Source organism: Giraffa tippelskirchi, chromosome 4 (assembly GCF_054371585.1).
Source record: "Giraffa tippelskirchi isolate mGirTip1 chromosome 4, T2T-mGirTip1v1.2.pri, whole genome shotgun sequence".
Taxonomy (NCBI): Eukaryota; Metazoa; Chordata; class Mammalia; order Artiodactyla; family Giraffidae; genus Giraffa; species Giraffa tippelskirchi.
In genome coordinates, this window is record NC_137278.1 from 157,560,650 (window position 1) to 157,579,650 (window position 19,001).

The 19,001-nt window shown below is 38.1% G+C and overlaps 2 protein-coding genes across 2 annotated transcripts in view; one reads left to right on the forward strand and one right to left on the reverse strand.

Annotated features, from left to right (window-relative positions):
* The window catches only part of TESPA1 (thymocyte expressed, positive selection associated 1), a 276,752-nt gene that overhangs the window by 126,739 nt on the left and 131,012 nt on the right, over positions 1–19,001 (forward strand). The gene's annotated exons all lie outside the window — the stretch shown is intronic.
* On the reverse strand, positions 16,680–17,621 carry LOC145546936 (olfactory receptor 9K2-like). Its single transcript, XM_081595315.1, has one exon. The coding sequence runs from the start codon at positions 17,619–17,621 to the stop codon at positions 16,680–16,682; it is 942 nt and encodes a 313-aa protein (XP_081451441.1).

Genomic DNA, 19,001 nt, shown 5'->3' on the forward strand with positions numbered 1-19,001 from the left:
ATAGAATACTCTTGGGACTAAGTTATTTTGGACAAGGCTCCTTATTAGAAAGTTTTTTCTTTAAAGTATGCTTCTCTGTAGCAAGGTTCTACCCACCTGACTATCAGAGCTTCTTTCCAAAATTCTGCTCCTGAATCAATACTCAGTATCTGAGTATTGATCTGTTTGATCCTCTAACTGACATCCTTTTAAAATGTAAAAAGACAAATGCATTATTGTCCCATACTCTTCTCATCTCCGGATGCAAAGTCCTTATTTTCAGTTAGGATCTCCTTTCAGCAGCAACTGAATTATCTTTTATAACACCTTGCTGGAGTCCCTTGAAAAAAATCCCATTACCAATATTTGATATCAGGCTAGATATAATCTACCACCTTGAAATATCACTGCCTAATTACTTGTGATATATACTTCTTTTAAGGCATATGACTGAAAGTTGCTTTGCATATTTCATCTTATTAATCTTATAGTCAAAAAAAAAACTTTTGTTTTTAATTCATTGAATTCGTGTATTTTTTATTCTAAAAATGATTTTTGGAGTAACTTGAAACAACCACTGTGACAAAATAATTTATTAAATTTATTGAAAACTCAAATTATGTCAAGCATTTTTCTAAGCACATATAAACTGCATATTTTGAACTTCAAAACAATTTTACTGACTAGCTTTAACCTCTTGTGTACTATTTTTATCATTGTAGAGATATCATAGAGTAATGGAAATAAAAACAATAAACTAATGAGACCTAATTAAACTTACAAACTTTTGCACAGCAAAGTAAACTATAAACAAGATGAAAAGACAACCCTCAGAATGGGAGGAAATAATTGCAAATGGAACCACCAATGAAGGATTAATCTCCAAAATATACAAGCAGATCATGCAGCTCACTACCAGAAGAGCAACCCAATCAAAAAGTGGGCAAAAGACCTAAACAGACATTTCTCCAAAGAAGACATACAGATGGCTAATAAACATACAAAAAGATGCTCAACATCGCTCATTCTTAGAGAAATTCAAATTAAAACTACAATGAGGTATCACCTCACACCAATCAAAATGGCCGTCATCAAAAAATCTACAAATAGTAAATGCTGGAGAGGGTGTAGAGAAAAGGGAAGCCTCTTGAACTATTGGTGGGGATGTAAATTAATACAGCGACTATGGAGAACAGTATGGAGATGCCTTTAAAATCTAGGGTCATATAGTAGTTTTATTCCTAGTTTTTTAAGGGGACTCCATACTGTTCTCCTACTACTGGGCATTACCATTCCTTTCTTCAAGTATGTCTACTTTTCTAAGCAGCATACATTTCTAAATGCCTACTTGAATATGTTAGGTACCCAAAAAAAGATCTCCAGATAACAGAAAGGATGACATTAACTTAAGTTTAAAGGAAAAATAGTTCTGTTTTATATATTTAAGACTGAAATCTGATGTGACCAAAAAAAAACCCCTGAATTAATATAAAATAACAAAATGGAGACTTTGAAACAGCATAAACACTATCTCTGGCACATAGACATTCATCAAATATTTATGTAATTAAAGATCCCCCAAATATGTTGAGATTATGCAGCTTGAACCACATCTGATGCAAAAAAAAAAAAAAAATGAAAAGTAAAAAAAAAAAATAATGATGAAAATAATGTAACCAATAAATAAAATTAATAAATAGGCAAAGTTGAATTAAAAACCTATGCTGTACAATTTCCCTTAAATAGTAAAGAATAGTGTTTATATGGATATATACAGAAACATTAATGTTAACAGTAGATATCTTTGGGAAATAAGCTTATTTGTATATGTGCTTTATGTTTTGAATAGGAATGGCTTTGACCCAAGATGCTATTCATTTAATAGCATTACAGTTAAAAGTAGTAATCATTTTAAAAGTTCAAAAAAAGTTATAGACTTAGACCTGCCTTGGAAGACCTCCAATGATATTACCTATAAGTAAATGTATATCTGTGGATGAAAATAAAGGAATGGTATATGAAGCTAGTGTAATGGGTATTTTAGCTGGAAGTACACACATGATAAATACCATATATCAAAGTATATTATACCATGAGGTAAAATTCACAAAAGAGTAGGTGAATACCATTCTCAAAATTTAGAACACAGCACATATATAGAGAGAGAGTTTGCTGAAGACTCCTGCAGTAGTAGAATAGAACCAGGCTTTAATTTCTCTTTGTCTCAGAACTCTTCTCTCCCTTCTTGTGTATGTTTCATAACATTTCATAATGAGGGGGAAGGAAGGGGATAGAACAAAATTCTTACTTGATGGATACTATTCATTTAATCGTATCACAATTAAAAAGTACTAATCATGTAAAAAACTTATGAAAGTTGTAGACTTAGACTCACCTTGTAAGGGCTGTTATGAGCTACCATAATTGCTCACAGCCCAGGTTGCTTGCTTGCCTAGTCGCCCAGTTGTGTCTGACTCTTTGCAACCCCATGGACTGTAGCCTGCTAGGCTATTTCCATGCAATTTCCAGGCAAGAATATTGGAGTGGGTTGTCATTTCTTCCTCCAGGGGATCTTCCAAACCCAGGGATCAAACCCACAACTCCTGTGTCTCTTGCATTGCAGGTGGATTCTTTACCCACTGAGCCACCTGGGACAGGCCAAGTAAATCTTGGAAAAAATGACTATTTCACTAAGAGTTTTTATAAGTTTTCCAGGAATGCTTTCCAATTCCTTGTGTTTCCCTTGGTGAGGATAATTACTTTAAATTTTTACTAGTTACTTAGTCTTCCCTCAAACCATGCAATATCACAGTAATCCAAGTCTGTTTCCCGGCCAGTAACCCTGAAGAAGCTGAAGTTGAATGGTTCTATGAAGACCTACAAGGAGGCCTTACAAATAGCTGTGAAAAGAAGAGAAGCAAAAAGCAAAGGAGGAAAGGAAAGATATGCTCATCTGAATGCAGAGTTCCAAAGAATAGCAAGGAGAGATAAGAAAACCTTCCTCAGCTATCAATGCAAAGAAATAGAGGAAAACAATAGAATGGGAAAGACTAGAGATCTCTTCAAGAAAATTAGAGATACCAAGGTAACATTTCATGCAAAGATGGGCTCAATAAAGAACAGAAATGGTATGGACCTAACAGAAGCAGAAGATATTAAGAAGAGGTGGCAAGAATAAACAGAAGAACTGTACAAAAAAGATCTTCACAACCCAGATAATCATGATGGTGTGATCAATCACCTAGAGCCAGACATCCTGGAATGTGAAGTCAAGTGGGCCTTAGAAAGCATTACTATGAACAAAGCTAGTGGAGGTGATGGAATTACAGTTGAGCTATTTCAAGTCCTAAAAGATGATGCTGTGAAAGTGCTGCACTCAATATGTCAGCAAACTGGGAAAAACCAGCAGTGGCCACAGGACTGGAAAAGGTCAGTTTTCATTCCAATCCCAAAGAAAGGCAATGCCAAAGAGAGCTCAAACTACTGCACAGTTGCACTCATCTCACATGCTAGTAAAATAATGCTCACAATTCTCCAAGCCAGGCTTCAGCAATACATGAACCATGAACTTCCAGATGTTCAAGCTGGTTTTAGAAATGGCAGAGGAACCAGAGATCAAATTGCTAACACCCACGGGATCATTGAAAAAGCAAGAGAGTCCCAGAAAAACATCTATTTCTGCTTTATTGACTATGCCAAAGCCTTTGACTGTGTGGATCACAATAAACTGTGAAAAATTCTGAAAGAGATGGAAATACCAGACCACCTGACCTGCCTCCTGAAAATCTGTATGCAGGTCAGGAAACAACAATTAGAACTGGACATGGAACAACAGACTGATTCCAAATAGGAAAAGGAGTCCGTCAAGGCTGTATATTGTCACCCTGCTTATTTAACTTATATGCAGAATACATCATGAGAAACGCTGGCTGGAAGAAGCACAAGCTGGAATCAAGATTGCCGGGAGAAATATGAATAACCTCAGATATGTAGATGACACCACCCTTATGGCAGAAAGCAAAGAAGAACTAAAGAGCCTCTTGATGAAAGTGAAAGAGGACAGTGAAAAAGTTGGCTTAAAGCTCAACATTCAGAGAATTAAGATCATGGCATCCAGTCCCGTCACTTCGTGGCAAATAGATGGGGAAACAGTGGCTGACTTTATTATTTTGGGCTCCAAAATCACTGTAGATGGTGATTACAGCAATGAAATTAAGACACTTACTCCTTGGGAGGAAAGTTATGACCAACCTAGAGTGCATATTAAAAAAGCAGAGACATTACTTTGTCAACAAAGGTCTGTCTAGTCAAGGCTATGGTTTTTCCAGTAGTCATGTATGGATGTGAGTGTTGGACTATAAAGAAAGCTGAGAACCGAAGATGCTTTTGATGCTTGTGAGCTGTGGTGTTGGAGAATAGTCTTGAGAGTCCCTTGGATGGCAAGAAGATTCAACCAGTCCATCCTAAAGGAGATCAGTCCTGACTGTTCATTGGAAGGACTGATGTTGAAGCTGAAATTCCAATATTTTGGCCCCCTGATGCGAAGAGCTGACTCATTTGAAAAGACCCTGTTGCTGGGAAAGGTTGAAGGCAGGAGAAGAAGGGCACGACAGAGGATGAGATGATTGGATGGCATCACCGACTCGATGGACATGAGTTTGGGTAAACTGCAGGAGTTGGTGCTGGACAGGGAGGCTTGGTGTGCTGCGATTCTTGGGGTCGCAAAGATTCAGACACGACTGAGCAACTGAACTGAACTGAACTGAACTGAGCTTGGTCATAACTTTTCTTCCAAGAAGCAAGCGTCTTTTAATATCATGGCTACAGTCACCATCTGCAGTGATTTTAGAGCCCAAGAAAATAAAGTCTCAGTATACTGTTTCCATTGTTTCCCCATCTATTTGCCATGAAGTGATGGGACCGCATACCATGATCTTAGTTTTCTGAATGTTGAGTTTTAAGCCAACTTTTTCACTCTCCTCTTTCACTTTCATCAAGAAGCTCTTTAGTTCTTCTTTGCTTTCTGCCATAAGGGTGGTGTCATCTGCGTATCTGAGGTTATTGATATTTCTCCCAACAATTTTGATTCAAACTTGTGCTTCACCAAGCCCAGCATTTTGCATGATGTACTCTGTACATAAGTAAAATAAGCAGGGTGATGATATACAGCCTTGAAATACTCCTTTTCCTATTTGGAACCAGTCTGTTGTTCCATGTCTGGTTCTAACTGTTGGTTCTTGACCTACATACAGATTTCTCAGGAGGCAGGTAAGGTGGTCTGATATTCCCATCTCTCAGAATTTTCCACAGTTTGTTGTGATCCACACAGTCAAAGGCTTTGGTGTAGTCAATAAAATAGAATTAGATGTTTTCCTGGAACTCTCTTGCTTTTTCAGTGATCCAAAGGATGTTGGAAATTTGATCTCTGGTTCCTCTGCCTTTTCTAAATCCAGCTTGAACATCTGGAAGTTCATGGTTCACGTACTGCTGAAGCCTGGCTTGGAGAATTTTGAGCATTACTTTGCTAGCATGTGAGATGAGTGCAATTGTGCAGTAGTTTGAGCATTCTTTGGCATTGCCCTTCTTTGAGATTGGGATGAAAACTGACCTTTTCCAGTCCTGTGGCCACTGCTGGTTTTTCCCAGTTTGCTGACATATTGAGTGCAGCACTTTCACAGCATCATCTTTTAGGACTTGAAATAGCTCAACTGGAATTCCATCGCCCCCACTAACTTTGTACGTAGTGCATTCCAAGATGTCTGGCTCTAGGTCAGTGATCACACTATCATGATTATCTGGGTCATGAAGATCTTTTTTGTATAGTTCTTCATAATAAAGGACAGAAATGTTATGGACCTAACAGAAGCAGAAGATATTAAGAAGAGGTGGCAAGAATACACAGAAGAATTATACACAGAAGAACTTGGCTGTATAGCAGAAATTAAATACAACTGTGTTTCAATTTAAAAATAAAATTAAATCAATTATACTTCAATTTAAAAATTAATAAATTAACAGTCAACTCAATTTAATCCACCTTTTTAAAATTAAAAAGATAGCAAAACTTAAGAGATTAGCTTAGGAACTGATTTTTTTCTAATTATGAAGAATAAATAATTCTGCTCCTTAAATCTGGGATCTATTATCCACATTGAATAAATTTTTTAGATATAGTATCAGAATAGGTGACTAAAATGAACAATTGTGTAATATATTCATTAAGTAATTTTGGTGGTAATAGAGATTGTCTAGGAGTTTTTTCAGTTTCAGAAGTTAGAAGAGATGAATTAGGACAGAAAAAGTCAGTTGATGACATATGATAAATCATTTGTGATATTTGAGTGGAAACTGCATATACAGAAGAAACATGTCTCCCAATCACCAGTGATTTTACAGCTTCTCTTCTTGAAGTTTTAATGTTTGTAACTACATTGTGCAAAAACTTCCTTCATTACCGTCCTATCAAACAGACCTAGAATCTCCCCACTGGGATTTATTATACACAAGTTGTTTTCAGACAGATAATAGTTTGCAATAGATTTAAATTTAATGAATTTCTGAGCAATTTTTTTCTGCTTCATTTCGCATGGTGCCTTGTAGGCCTAGTCAAGTTTTGGTAATTTTTGTCATTGTTATAATTATTGTTTCTTAATTGTCATTGTAAAAGTAGAAGTAAAGAATCAAAGACCATGATTTAGGAAACACTTTTTAAGAAAGACTTTTCTGTCTGACAATAACTTTTTCATGTTTTCTTTTCGACTAAGCAATTTGGGGGAAAAAAAATTACAATCTTAAAATAAATAGACGTTTCTTTTGAACTTAGAGAACACCACAGCTATCTCATTATTTTTTTGCTCCAGGCTAGACATAGGTGGAAATTGTTTAAGAACAGTTACATTAAGAATTTATCTGAATTTCATATATGTGTGTGTGTGTGTACAATTTCAAATAGAAAACGCTCATAGAAGACTAAACATAACATTTAAGGAGGAAAACACAGATACATAATATGATAAAATTTAAGAATATCTATGCTATTTAGAGGGCCTCCCAGGTGGTGCTAGTGATAAAGAACCCATCTACTAATACAGGAGATGTAAGAGACGCAGATTTGATCCCTGGGTCAGGAAGATCCCCTGGAGGAGGGCATGGCCACCCACTCCAGTATTCTTGACTGAACAATCCCAGGGACAGAGGAGCCTGGAGGGCTACAGTCCATAGGGTCACAAAGAGTCGGACATGACTGAAGTGACTTAGCATGCACACATGCTATTTAGAATAAGTAATATTTAAGAATTTCTAAATCCTCTCAGAAAGAAAGAATAGATGACCTTAAGGGGAAAAAGACTGATATTGCCATCTGACTTTTTAAAGGCTACACTGAGGGAATTGAGTCAAGAATTTAGGACTTAAAAATGTTTTACTTTAAATGAAAGGATTCCATAAAAATATTCTCAGATACAACAAGACTAAGAAACTTTACCACGAAAAACAAACAAACAAACAAAAAACGAACCTTTTGAGAATTCTGGCAAGAAGTATCAAAAGATCGTAGTATAGTAAGTTACAAATAAAACTCTACCATTTAATAGTTGTATTAATTTTTATTCTTCAGAGAGACAAAAGCCATAGGATGAACAGGTGATCGAACTACATAGAAGTGTAGATAGATACGGAGAAGGCAATGGCACCCCACTCCAGTACTCTTGCCTGGGAAACCCCATGGACGGAGGAGCCTGGTAGGCTGCAGTCTATGGGGTCGCACAGAGTCGGACACGACTGAAGCGACTTAGCAGCAGCAGCAGCAGCATAGATAGATACATAGTAGATAGATATATAGATGATGATGATGATAGATGATAATACATAGATAGAGATATCTAGAATGAGGTTTGCTTTATGGAGTTGACTCATGAGGTTACAGAGGCTAAGTCTCACAGTCTGCCCTCTGCAAGCTGGAGATGCAAAAAAAGTGGTGATGTAAATTCCAGTCCAAGAGGAGGGAAAGCTAGATGTTTCACTTAAACAGTCAGAGGCAGAAAGAGAGAATTCAGCCTGTTCTATTCAGGCCAGTGAGCATTGCAACACTGGGGAAGGCAGTCTGCTTTATGCAGGCCACCAGTTCAAAATCTAATCTCTTGCAGAAACACCCTCAGGGACACACTAGAAATAATATTTAATTCGATATCTGAGCATCCTGTGATGTAGTCAAGTTGACACATGAAATAAATTAATAATAAATTCATCCCTTGTCAACTTGGAACCTATGCACATCTCTCTGAACCATAATTCAAAGTCAAAGTGTTAGTCGCTCTGTCATGTCCGACTCTGTGCAACCCCATGGACTGTAGCCCACAAGGCTCCTCTGTCCATGGAACTCTCCAGGCAAGAATACTGAAGTGAGTTACCATTTCCTTCTCCACGGAATCTTCCTGACCCAGGGATCAAATCCCGGTCTTCCACCTTGCAGGCAGATTCTTTACCACCTGAGCCACCAGGGAAGCCTGAACCGTACTTAATCCCCCCCAAAAAAATACAATAATAAGGTCATAACCCCACCTAATATGATACAGCTATCCTACATACAACCCAAATACACTAATCACTTCCCCAAAAGAGAAGGTAAAAACCCTTGAGTGATGTTTACTCTGCTCCTTTATATCCCATAACTTAAATACTATGATGTAAAATAAGTAATATTTACATCCTATAACATACACACATACATAAACATAACAAAGGTCATGTTTGATAAACCCACATCCCTGATAGCTCAGCGGTGAAGAATCTGCCAGCAATACAGGAGCCACAGGAGACATGGTTTCAATCCCTGAGTTGGGAAGATCCCCTGGAGGAGGGCATGGCAACCCACTTCAGTATTCTTGCCTGGAGAATCTCATGGACAGAGGAGCCTGGCAGACTACAGTTCATGGGGTCGCAAAGCGTTGGACATGACTGAAGCGACTTAACGTGCACGTGATTTTAGACTCAATGGTAAAATGTTGAAAGCTTTCCCTCTAAAATCAGAAACAAGACAGGAGTGCCCACTCCTATTCAACATAATTTTGGAAGTCCTAACCCTAGCCAGAGCATTGGGCAATAAAAAGAAAAGGCATCCAAATTTGAAAGGAAGTAGCAAAATTCTCTTTGGCAGATGGCATAAATTTATATATATATAAATATATATATTATATAAGTAATATATAATATAAAATATATAATTGTATATATCTATATGTAACATAAATATATAATGCTATATATTATATATAATATAAATATATAATTTTATATATTATATATAAATATATAATTTTATTTATATAATATTTATATTTATATTTATATTTACTGAAGCAACTTACCACACATGCGTGTCCTTTATGTTTTGCTCAATTCTTTCTATCTTTGTTCATTTGGAACTCTTTCAAGTTGATTCCTGTGTCTTTTTAAAATGCTTGGCGGTTTTTTGTTGTTGTTTGTAAGCTCTCCCTTACTTTCTGATATTATAGGATTCTTCAGGCTCATCTTTTTTTTTTTTAATAAATTTATTTATTTTAGTTGGGGGCTAATTACTTTACAATATTGTAATAGTTTTTGCCATACATTGACATGAATCAGCCATGGGTTTACATGTGTTCCCCCTCCTGGACCCCCCACCCACCTCCCTCCCCATCCCATCCCTCTGGGTCATCCCATTGCCCCGGCCCTGAGCATTTGTCTCATGCATCGAACCTGGAATGGTGTTATGTTTCACATATGATAATATACATGTTTCAATGCTATTCTCCCAGAACGTCCCACCCTCCCCTTCTCCCTCAGAGTCCATAAGATTGTTCTATGCATCTGTGTCTCTTATTCTGTCTTGCATATAGGGTTATCGTTACCATCTTTCAAATTCCATATATATGCATTAGTATACTGTATTGGTGTTTTTCTTTCTGGCTTACTTCACTCTGTATAATGGGCTCCAGTTTCATCCATCTCAGTAGAACCGATTCAAATGTATTTTTTTTAATGGCTGAGTAATATTCCATTGTGTATATGTACCACAGCTTCCCTATCCATTCGTCTGCTGATGGACATCTAGGTTGCTTCCATGTCCTGGCTATTGTAAACAGTGCTGCGATGAACATTGGGGTACACGTGTCTCTTTCAATTCTGGTTTCCTCCGTGTGTATGCCCAGCAGTGGGATTGCTGGGTCATATGGCAGTTCTATTCCCAGTTTTTTAAGGAATCTCCACACTGTTCTCCATAGTGGCTGTACTAGTTTGCATTCCCACCAACAGTGTAAGAGGGTTCCCTTTTCTCCACACCCTCTCCAGCATTTATTGCTTGTAGACTTTTGGATAGCAGCCATTCTGACTGGTGTGAAATGATACCTCATTGTGGTTTTGATTTGCATTTCTCTAATAATGAGTGATGTTGAGCATCTTTTCATGTGTTTGTTAGCCATCTGTATGTCTTCTTTGGAGAAATGTCTGTTTAGTTCTTTAGCCCATTTTTTGATTGGGTCGTTTATTTTGCTGGAATTCAGCTGCAGAAGTTGATTGTATATTTTTGAGATTAATTGTTTGTCTGTTGCTTCGTTTGCTATTATTTTCTCCCATTCTGAAGGCTGTCTTTTCACCTTGCTTATAGTATCCTTTGTTGTGCAAAAGCTTTTAATTTTAATTAGGTCCCATTTGTTTATTTTTGCTTTTATTTCCAATATTCTGGGAGGTGGGTCATGGAGGATCCTGCTGTGATTTATGTCGGAGAGTGTTTTGCCTATGTTTTCCTCTAGGAGTTTTATAGTTTCTGGTCTTACGTTTAGATCTTTAATCCATTTTGAGTTTATTTTTGTGTATGGTGTTAGGAAGTGTTCTAGCATGGCCCTTACCCCATCCCTAGAACTGTTAAGGCAAATTTGTGTGCCCAAAGCACAGTGAGATGAAACAAACTGAAATGTAAGAATTTGAAGCAGAGAAAGGTTCCTTGCAAGGCCACAGAAGGAGACAGGTGACTCACGCCCTAAAAAGTCCTGAACTCCCCAAAGGGTTTCCACAAAGGAATTTTTAAAAATATTTATTTATATATGGTAGCATGTGGACCTTTCATTGTGGGACACCGGCTTCTCTCTAGTTGTGGCCTGTTGGCTCCAGAGCATGTGAGCTCTCTAGCCAACATGCACAGGCTTAGAGGTTGTGGTGTGCACTGACTTACTTTCTTTCCTCAAGGCATGTGGGATGTCAGTTCCCTGACCAGGGATGGAACCCATAACCCCTCCATTGAAAGACAGATTCCTAACCACTAGACTACCAGAGAGGTCTTGGCAAAGCATCTTTAAAATATCAGGTGAGGGAGGGGGTGTCCCAAGGCACGTTATAAGATCCTGCACGGTTCCGACTGGCTGATGATGGGGGAACAGGGTAGTGTCACAGGGGTTAACTTATCAGTCCTTAGGTTCCAGGAGGCCTGAGGCTCTGTGCTTATGGTCGTCAAGTAGTTAACACCTTCCCTCTGATGGAGGGTTTTCACATCTGCACAACAATCAGGAAATTTGCATCAAATACTATTATCTAGGTACTTCAGAGAGGAACTAAAGCAGAGGATTTAGTGGCGGAAGTACTGTCCTGGGAAAGCCTCACAGGGTCCTGCTCAGAATCAACCTTTTCTCCAATGATTCCTAGTTCCTTTTATTAGAGAATGCAATTAGTAATCGGGATTGAGTTACTAGATGTTCTTATTGCTACTGAGGTGTCATTGCTTCTAGGCTCTTTCAACAAGCAACTAGAATATACATGTGTGTAAATGTGTATGTGTACACTTTTGTTGTTTAGTCACGAAGTTGTGTCTAACTCTTCTGTGACACCATGGATGGTAGCCTGCCAAGCTCCTCTGTCCATGGGATTTCCCAGGCAAGAACACTGGAGTGGGTTGTCATTTCCTTCTCCAGTGCGTGAAAGGGAAAAGTGAAAGTGAAGTCGCTCAGTCGTGTCCGACTCTTAGCGACCCCATGGACTACAGCCTACCAGGCTTCTCCGTCAATGGGATTTTCCAGGCAAGAGTACTGGAGTGGGGTGCCAATGCCTTCTCCATCCCGCATTGGCAGTCGGATTCTTTACCACTGAGCTATTAGGGAAGCCCATATGTGTATACATATATGGCTATAAGTTTTTCTGTATCTACCCATCTGCATCTACATTAATCTTATCCCATCTCCCATGTTCATTCTAGCCTTCTCTTTTGCTAATCTATAACCTCCCCTTCCAACATTGAGAAACCTTATGATCACCACTGTTTGTTGTCTATTCATTTTAATTTGTTCAATGCCAGTATACATGCACAGAATTGTCACAGTTGTAAACCTGTACTTCTGTGAGAAATGACATTACCAACCAAAGTAGTAAGTTTTTGTTCTTTGTACCATAAGAGTCTGTGAGCTTTGACAAATGATAAAAAATCATACAGCCACCCCAGTAAGTTTTTAAATCAGTTGGGTAAATATCTAGGAACACAAATTCCAATTTGAACAGTTAGTCTATGTTTAACTTATAAGGAGCAGCCAAGCTGTCTGCTGTACCATTTCCATCTTCATGAAGATTGAAAGATATTTCCTGTTGGTCTACATCCTCACCAGTATTAAATATTGTCAGATTTTTGGATTTAAGCCCTTTTAATAAATGTGTCGTTATGTTTTGAAGATTCAGATTTTTTTTTAATTAAATAAAGTCATAGTCAAGGGTCCAGCCATTCTCTAGTAAAGGGACAGACACATACTCAAAACCTGATCTGCATAGTACTCTGTGTGTGTGCTCAGTTGCTTCAGTCATGTCCAACTCTTTGCGACACCATGGACTGTAGCCTGCCAGGTACCACTGTTCATGGAATTCTCCAGGCAAGAATACTAAAGTGGAAGACTTGCACAAGGCCATCTTTTCTTCACAGAGAGGACTGAAGCATTCAATTCTCTACAAAGTTCTGTTAGTCTTCATCTTGTCCTGTCCTCTTTCTGCAAGTCACCCAGATAGAGCTCCTTTCCTCTACCAACTCTGAGTGTGGCACTATAGATAATCCAGTGCTTGAATGTGTATTTTTCTCCGTATAAGCTGAACTTTTTCCACAGAAGTTTCCTGTAGCTACTTCATATCTTCCACTAAAGTAGTAACCTGAGTCATTTTTCATAGTACATTGCTGTGGTTTGGTTGGGGCTTGTTGTAAGGGGACACAGAGCCTTATTAGCGCTCTCACCCTCATAGCTCCGTCCTCTTTGTCATAGACTGTGTACAGTCCCCCCAGATCTCTGACCTCCCTCCCCATTCCAGATACAGCGATCTCTACTGCTGCTCTTTGTGACCAAATAATGTGTTGGTCCCAAACCACCAACTAAGGCCTTGGGGACCTGGAAGTTAAAGACATCAGCTGAACATGTCTTGAAAACTCGGTCCCAGGGCCCTTCCTCTCTCTTACACATCCCTCCTCACTCTCTGCTTTAGACTTCTGCCTTCTTCCATCTGACCAGATTTTCATTGTGAGCTGATCTCATGTTAGATCTCCCTCTTGGGTGCATTGGTTTCATTTTGAAATTCATTTGTATACTTCCATTCTGTCAATTATAGGGTTCCAAAAGTTAAAAAAAAAAAAACCAAAAAGAATACTTGAGTGGGTCGCCATCCCCTTCTCCAGGGGATCTTCCCAACCTAGGGATTGAACACAGTCTCCTGCACTGCAGGCAGATTCTTTACCATCTGAGCCACCTGAGAAGCCCATAGTATACTGTATCAGGACTTAAATTGACAGAAAAGGGAAAAAGAAGTGAGAAATGAAATGTTCCTGCCATATCCATAAACAAAGATGTCACAGTCATCAGCAATTGCAGCCACCATGGATGGTGAGCTGATGAGCCCTGAGGGAACTCAGGAAGGAAAGAATACTTGCCATTTAGGAGCCATCAAACTGCAGACACTCCCTTCCTGAGCCACCAAGGAAATTCAGAACATGAAAAACCCAGATAGTTGAGGTATGTATCAAAGGAATGATTTCAGTGAGCCCAGACTCTTGCATCTTCCCATACACAGAAATTGCACTTCCCATATGCTAAATTCCTTAACTTGGGATATCTGGTTTTCTTTATTTACAAAAAAAATTTGACATTCAAACTACTTGCCTTTTGTTGCAAAACTTATATATAACCTGACTCCTCCCTCCCCCTTCTTTGGAGCAGTTCTCTCAGGGTTCCTTGAGATGCTGCCTCCTGGACTCAAGTCCTAAAAATTTCCACTGAATAAAGCATAACTCTCAATTTTTAGGTTGCATGTATTTTTTTGTTTTTCAGTTTACAGAAGCTTGAAAATGCTTGGAGTTTCCATGTTCCATATGTGGTGTTCAATGAGACTGATTTCTGCTAGCAGACTCCTAAAACTTTTGTCTCTTTGTTTCTTGGGACTCCTTGGTTCCTACCCAATTTCAAGGCTGGTTCCTTAGCTTTTCTATTTCACATATCCTTCTAATAAATTTCCCATGTTTACTTTAGCAAAAGTAATTTTCAATGTTTTTGAAAAAGATAAACCTAATTGGTACACACACAATTAAGCAAATAAAAATGGATATGTGTAGTTGAAGTGAAAATGATAAAATAATTGATTTATTAGAAATATTAGTAAGAAGCAAAAAATAATTTTTGAATTCAAGAACGACATTCAGAACAGTACAAAAAAACTTTCATCCTTTGAGAAAAAATATTGATGTAGTCTTTGGTTAAGGAATTTTCTAGGTTGGAATATGTAAGAATTAGAGAAGAAGCCTATTTTTATTAATAGTATGAGAAATACCAGGGTACTCTGCTCTCCCGACCGCCATCCCTCTCTACTCTGCCCCTCCTTTTCTAATCTCTGTAAGGGGTTGCATTCCCTCTACAATTAGTTGCATTCTCTCTACAATCACTGAGCTGTTTCAACGTTGATTGAATGTGTTGATTGACTTTACTGATACAACCTGAAATTGTAGAAGTAGGCAAATACGCATTAAACAGTTCATCTTATACAACACCCTCACTTCTGCCTTCTGCATATTTCCATCAACAAATTTATTACCAAATGCATAAATTAAAGAGATACAATAGATGCAAAACCTTGACCATTTTCTTCAGCAATGTTTTCTGTTGATTTAAACGTATTTGGACTGGTGGGCTGCAGTCCATCAGGTCGCAAAGAATCTGATACAACACGACTGAGCACACTCACACAAAAGTATTTGGAGAATTGAATTGCTTACAATTTGCATCTGAAAGCACAACCTGAATTGGAAAAATTAAAACAATGTGACAACACAGATATTACTTTAGAAATATAAATAGCTTCATTTAAAGTACAGCACCAATAAAACAAGTGTTAGGAAAATAAAAATATCACATATAATTAAAATATCAAACACAAAGCAAACAAAAATTGTGTACACATAAATAGTAATTGGGCTTCCCTTTTGGCTCAGCTGGTAAAGAATCTGCCTGCAATGTGGGAGACCTGGGTTTGACAAGATCCCCTGGAGAAGGGAAAGGCTACCCACTCCAGTATTCTGGCCTGGAGAATTCCATGGACTGTGTAGTCCACGGGGTCACAAAGAGTTGGACACGACTGAGTGACTTTCACTTTTCAAATAGTAATTACCAAAGGGAACAGAGTAATCCAGTAAACTGGGATCAGTGATTTAAATCTAATGCAATTTTTAACCCTTCTAGATAGGACATCAGTACTAAAGACTTGCCTTTGTGGATTTGTATATCCTGTTTTTAGAAGACTGGATACAAGATACCTTTCTCCATCTCTTTGATATGATAATAAATCAATAACAATATTTAAAATAAGTAACAATAAGATATGGGCTTCCCTGGTGGCACAGTGGTAAAGAATCTGCCTGAAATGCAGGGTTGTGAGCTCTATACCTGGGTCAGGAAGATCCCCTGGAAAAGGAACTGGCAACCCACTCCAGTATTCTTGCCTGAGAAATCCTATGGACAGAGATGCCTGGTGAGTCTACATACAGTCCATGGGGCTGCAAAAGAGTCTAACATGACTTAGTGACTAAACAACAATAACAAATAATCAGATACAGTAAGATACAATTAAACACCAATGATTTATTGAGTTGTTCTGATAAACTCATGATGGCACAGACAAAAAGCAATCTTATACCATGATATTTATTCAAGAACTATGGGCCCCAAATCAAGTAGTTGTGAATAAATTTACTCACAGTTAAATTTCATAAAATTTCATAAATATTTACAACTCAGAATCACTCTGTCTTGGGTTGACCCTTCTTCTAAACATTATTATACAATCTGAGCTTAGCATTCTACCAAAGCATTTTTTCTACCCACTATCTAAAAATAGGGCCCAAAGAAAAATAACAGTAATAAAATTAAATTCTTTTTTCCTTCACTCCATAAAGTTTACCTAAAAAGATTAAGGAGTATATTTCTGTTTATAGGATGACTGCAGATTTTACTGATGCATGAGATATAACACTGCTCTTAAGGGAGAGTGAATGATGAAGAGTGAATGATAAATTGTTACCACTGCTTCACTGAAAATAATTCATCTGTGGAATGATCAATTTAAAGGGTCTTCAAATGACTCAAGCTTGACTCCACACTGAAAGCAAATCAGACTGAAACTATCAATGGGCCCATTAATGAGGAAATCACAACAAAGTAGAATTAGGATAAAGCTTTTTTCTTCCATAAGATTTTTCTCAAAGCTTGTTTGACATCTTTGTTTCTTAGAGAGTAAATCAGAGGGTTAAGCATGGGTGTAACCAATATGTAAAATACTGAAGCCACTTTACGAAGTTCAGGATTGCTTGGACGTGTGAGATACACAAAGGAGACAGTCCCATAAAGCAAGCTTGCCACCCCTAGATGGGAGCTGCAAGTGGAGAAGGCTTTCTTTCTCCCTTCACTGGAGGGGATCTTCAAGACTGTGGTTACAATATACAAGTAAGATACTACAATAACAACTATTGTGGGCAAAATAATGAAGGCAGCCAAACTAAGAGATACCATCTTATTGACAAAGAGATTAGAACAGGAGATGGTCTCAATTTGGTAAGAATCACAGTAGAAGTGATCAATGACTCGGGAGGCACAGAAAGACACTGAGAACGTTACACTGACTTGGAGGATGGAACTGACCCAACCACAGAAATAGGAACCAGCCACCAGCTGAGTGCAAAGGCGTCTTGACATATGGACACTGTAAAGAAGCGGGTTGCAGATGGCAACGAAGCGGTCATAGGCCATGGCCGCCAGGACAAACCCTTCTGTTACAATGAAGAGTGCAAAAAAGAAGAACTGGGCGGCACACCCTACAAAAGAGACAGTCTTTTTCTCAGATATGAAGTTGACCATGGCCTTAGGTGCAACAACAGTGGAGTAGGAGAGGTCAATGAAGCAGAGATTGCCTAGAAAGAAATACATTGGTGTGTTCAGCTGAGAGTCAGTCACAATGATGCCAATCATACTAATGTTCCCCAAAAGGACCATGCCATAGACAAGCAGGAATAGGAGGAAGAGGAGAATGTGGAGCTCTGGACGGACCCTGAAGCCTACAAGAATGAAGTCAGTTACATCTGAGTGGTTGCCTGCTCCCTTGTCACCCATGGCAAGAACCTGCTAAGAGGTACAAGACAAGATTAAAAATAGAGACTTCTACCTATTTCCTGGTATCACAAAATATCTTTTGCCTCTTGTCTAAGACATTGAAATTTGTATTATCATCGCCTTTATAAGATTCTGTTGTGTTATGTATGATTTGCCGCATCCTTTTATAGGAATTGACTCTGAGGTATATTGTAATTGCCCATCAGCAAACAACATTTGAAATGCCTAACTCATAGTTTTCTAGTGTGATTCTCCAATTCCAGTCCTCTTTCCATTGTAACGCGCACATGACTTTCACACATAAAGCATTTTCTCTTTATACCTGTTTAGTGCCTCACTTGATTTACATAGTAAGTCTAACATATCTGAAGGTTTTGAGAGATAAATAATATTTGCTCTCTGTAATTTCAAATTCATTTTAATGCTTCCATTTTACAACAAAAGGATCAAATTGAAGGACAATTTTGTGGTTGTATAGTCACTAAGTTGTATCTGATTCTTTTATGACCCCATGGACTGTAGCACTCCAGGCTCCACTGTCCAGGGGATTTCTCAGGCAAGAATACTGGAGTAGGTTGCTGTATCCTTCTCCAGAGGATCTTCCCAACCCAGGAATTGAACCCTTGTCTCCTGTGTCTCCTACGTTGGCAGGCAGATTCTTTACCACTGAGCCACTTGGGAAGCCCAAAAAGAGTAATTTTAAATTCCGCAAGTAGGCATTAGAGATTAAAACAGGTCAATAGCTAAACACTTTGTGAGAGTTTAAAGTAGGATAGCAAGAGATTTATTTGGTTATCCAAAACCTTCATCCAAAATGAAGGCATCTTCAGCTTCTCAAAGTGGACAAACCTCGGACATGCTACTGGAAAAATCGACAGCTCCTAAGAATTTCTGTACAAATTTGACATTATCTTATCTCTTACCTGAATATTTCTCACCTTACTTTGGTGGAGCAATTTCCTAGTGGTAGAAGCAAGGATACAAAAGTTATTGTGTTTAATCCTAGAAATGGAAAAAGGAAGGAAAATCATAGAAGGGAAATTAAAGACATTGTCAAAATTCAGCATATTTTAAGAATTAAAATTTTACATGAAATATAAAATCTTGTTTTGAAATATGTAATTTTATTCAGTTTTTGGCTCTGCTCAGAGATTAATATCTCATTTTTCAATTAAGAATAGCCTTTTCGTTTCCTTTGTTGTGTTTTTGTCTGAAAATTCCCTATAGCTATATACCTCTTATCGCTTTCTAGAGGATAACAGAGATGACCTGGTGAGGTCTCTAACCCTGTGAACTTTTCTTTATGGAAACTGAAAAGAAAATGCACCTGAACCTGAAGGATCACATTGCATGGCCATGCACATGAGGACGTATCTTACA

Coding starts and splice junctions, on each gene's coding strand:
- LOC145546936 (XM_081595315.1), bottom strand. CDS start 17,621: ATGGGTGACAAGGGAGCAGGCAACCACTCAGATGTAACTGACTTCATT.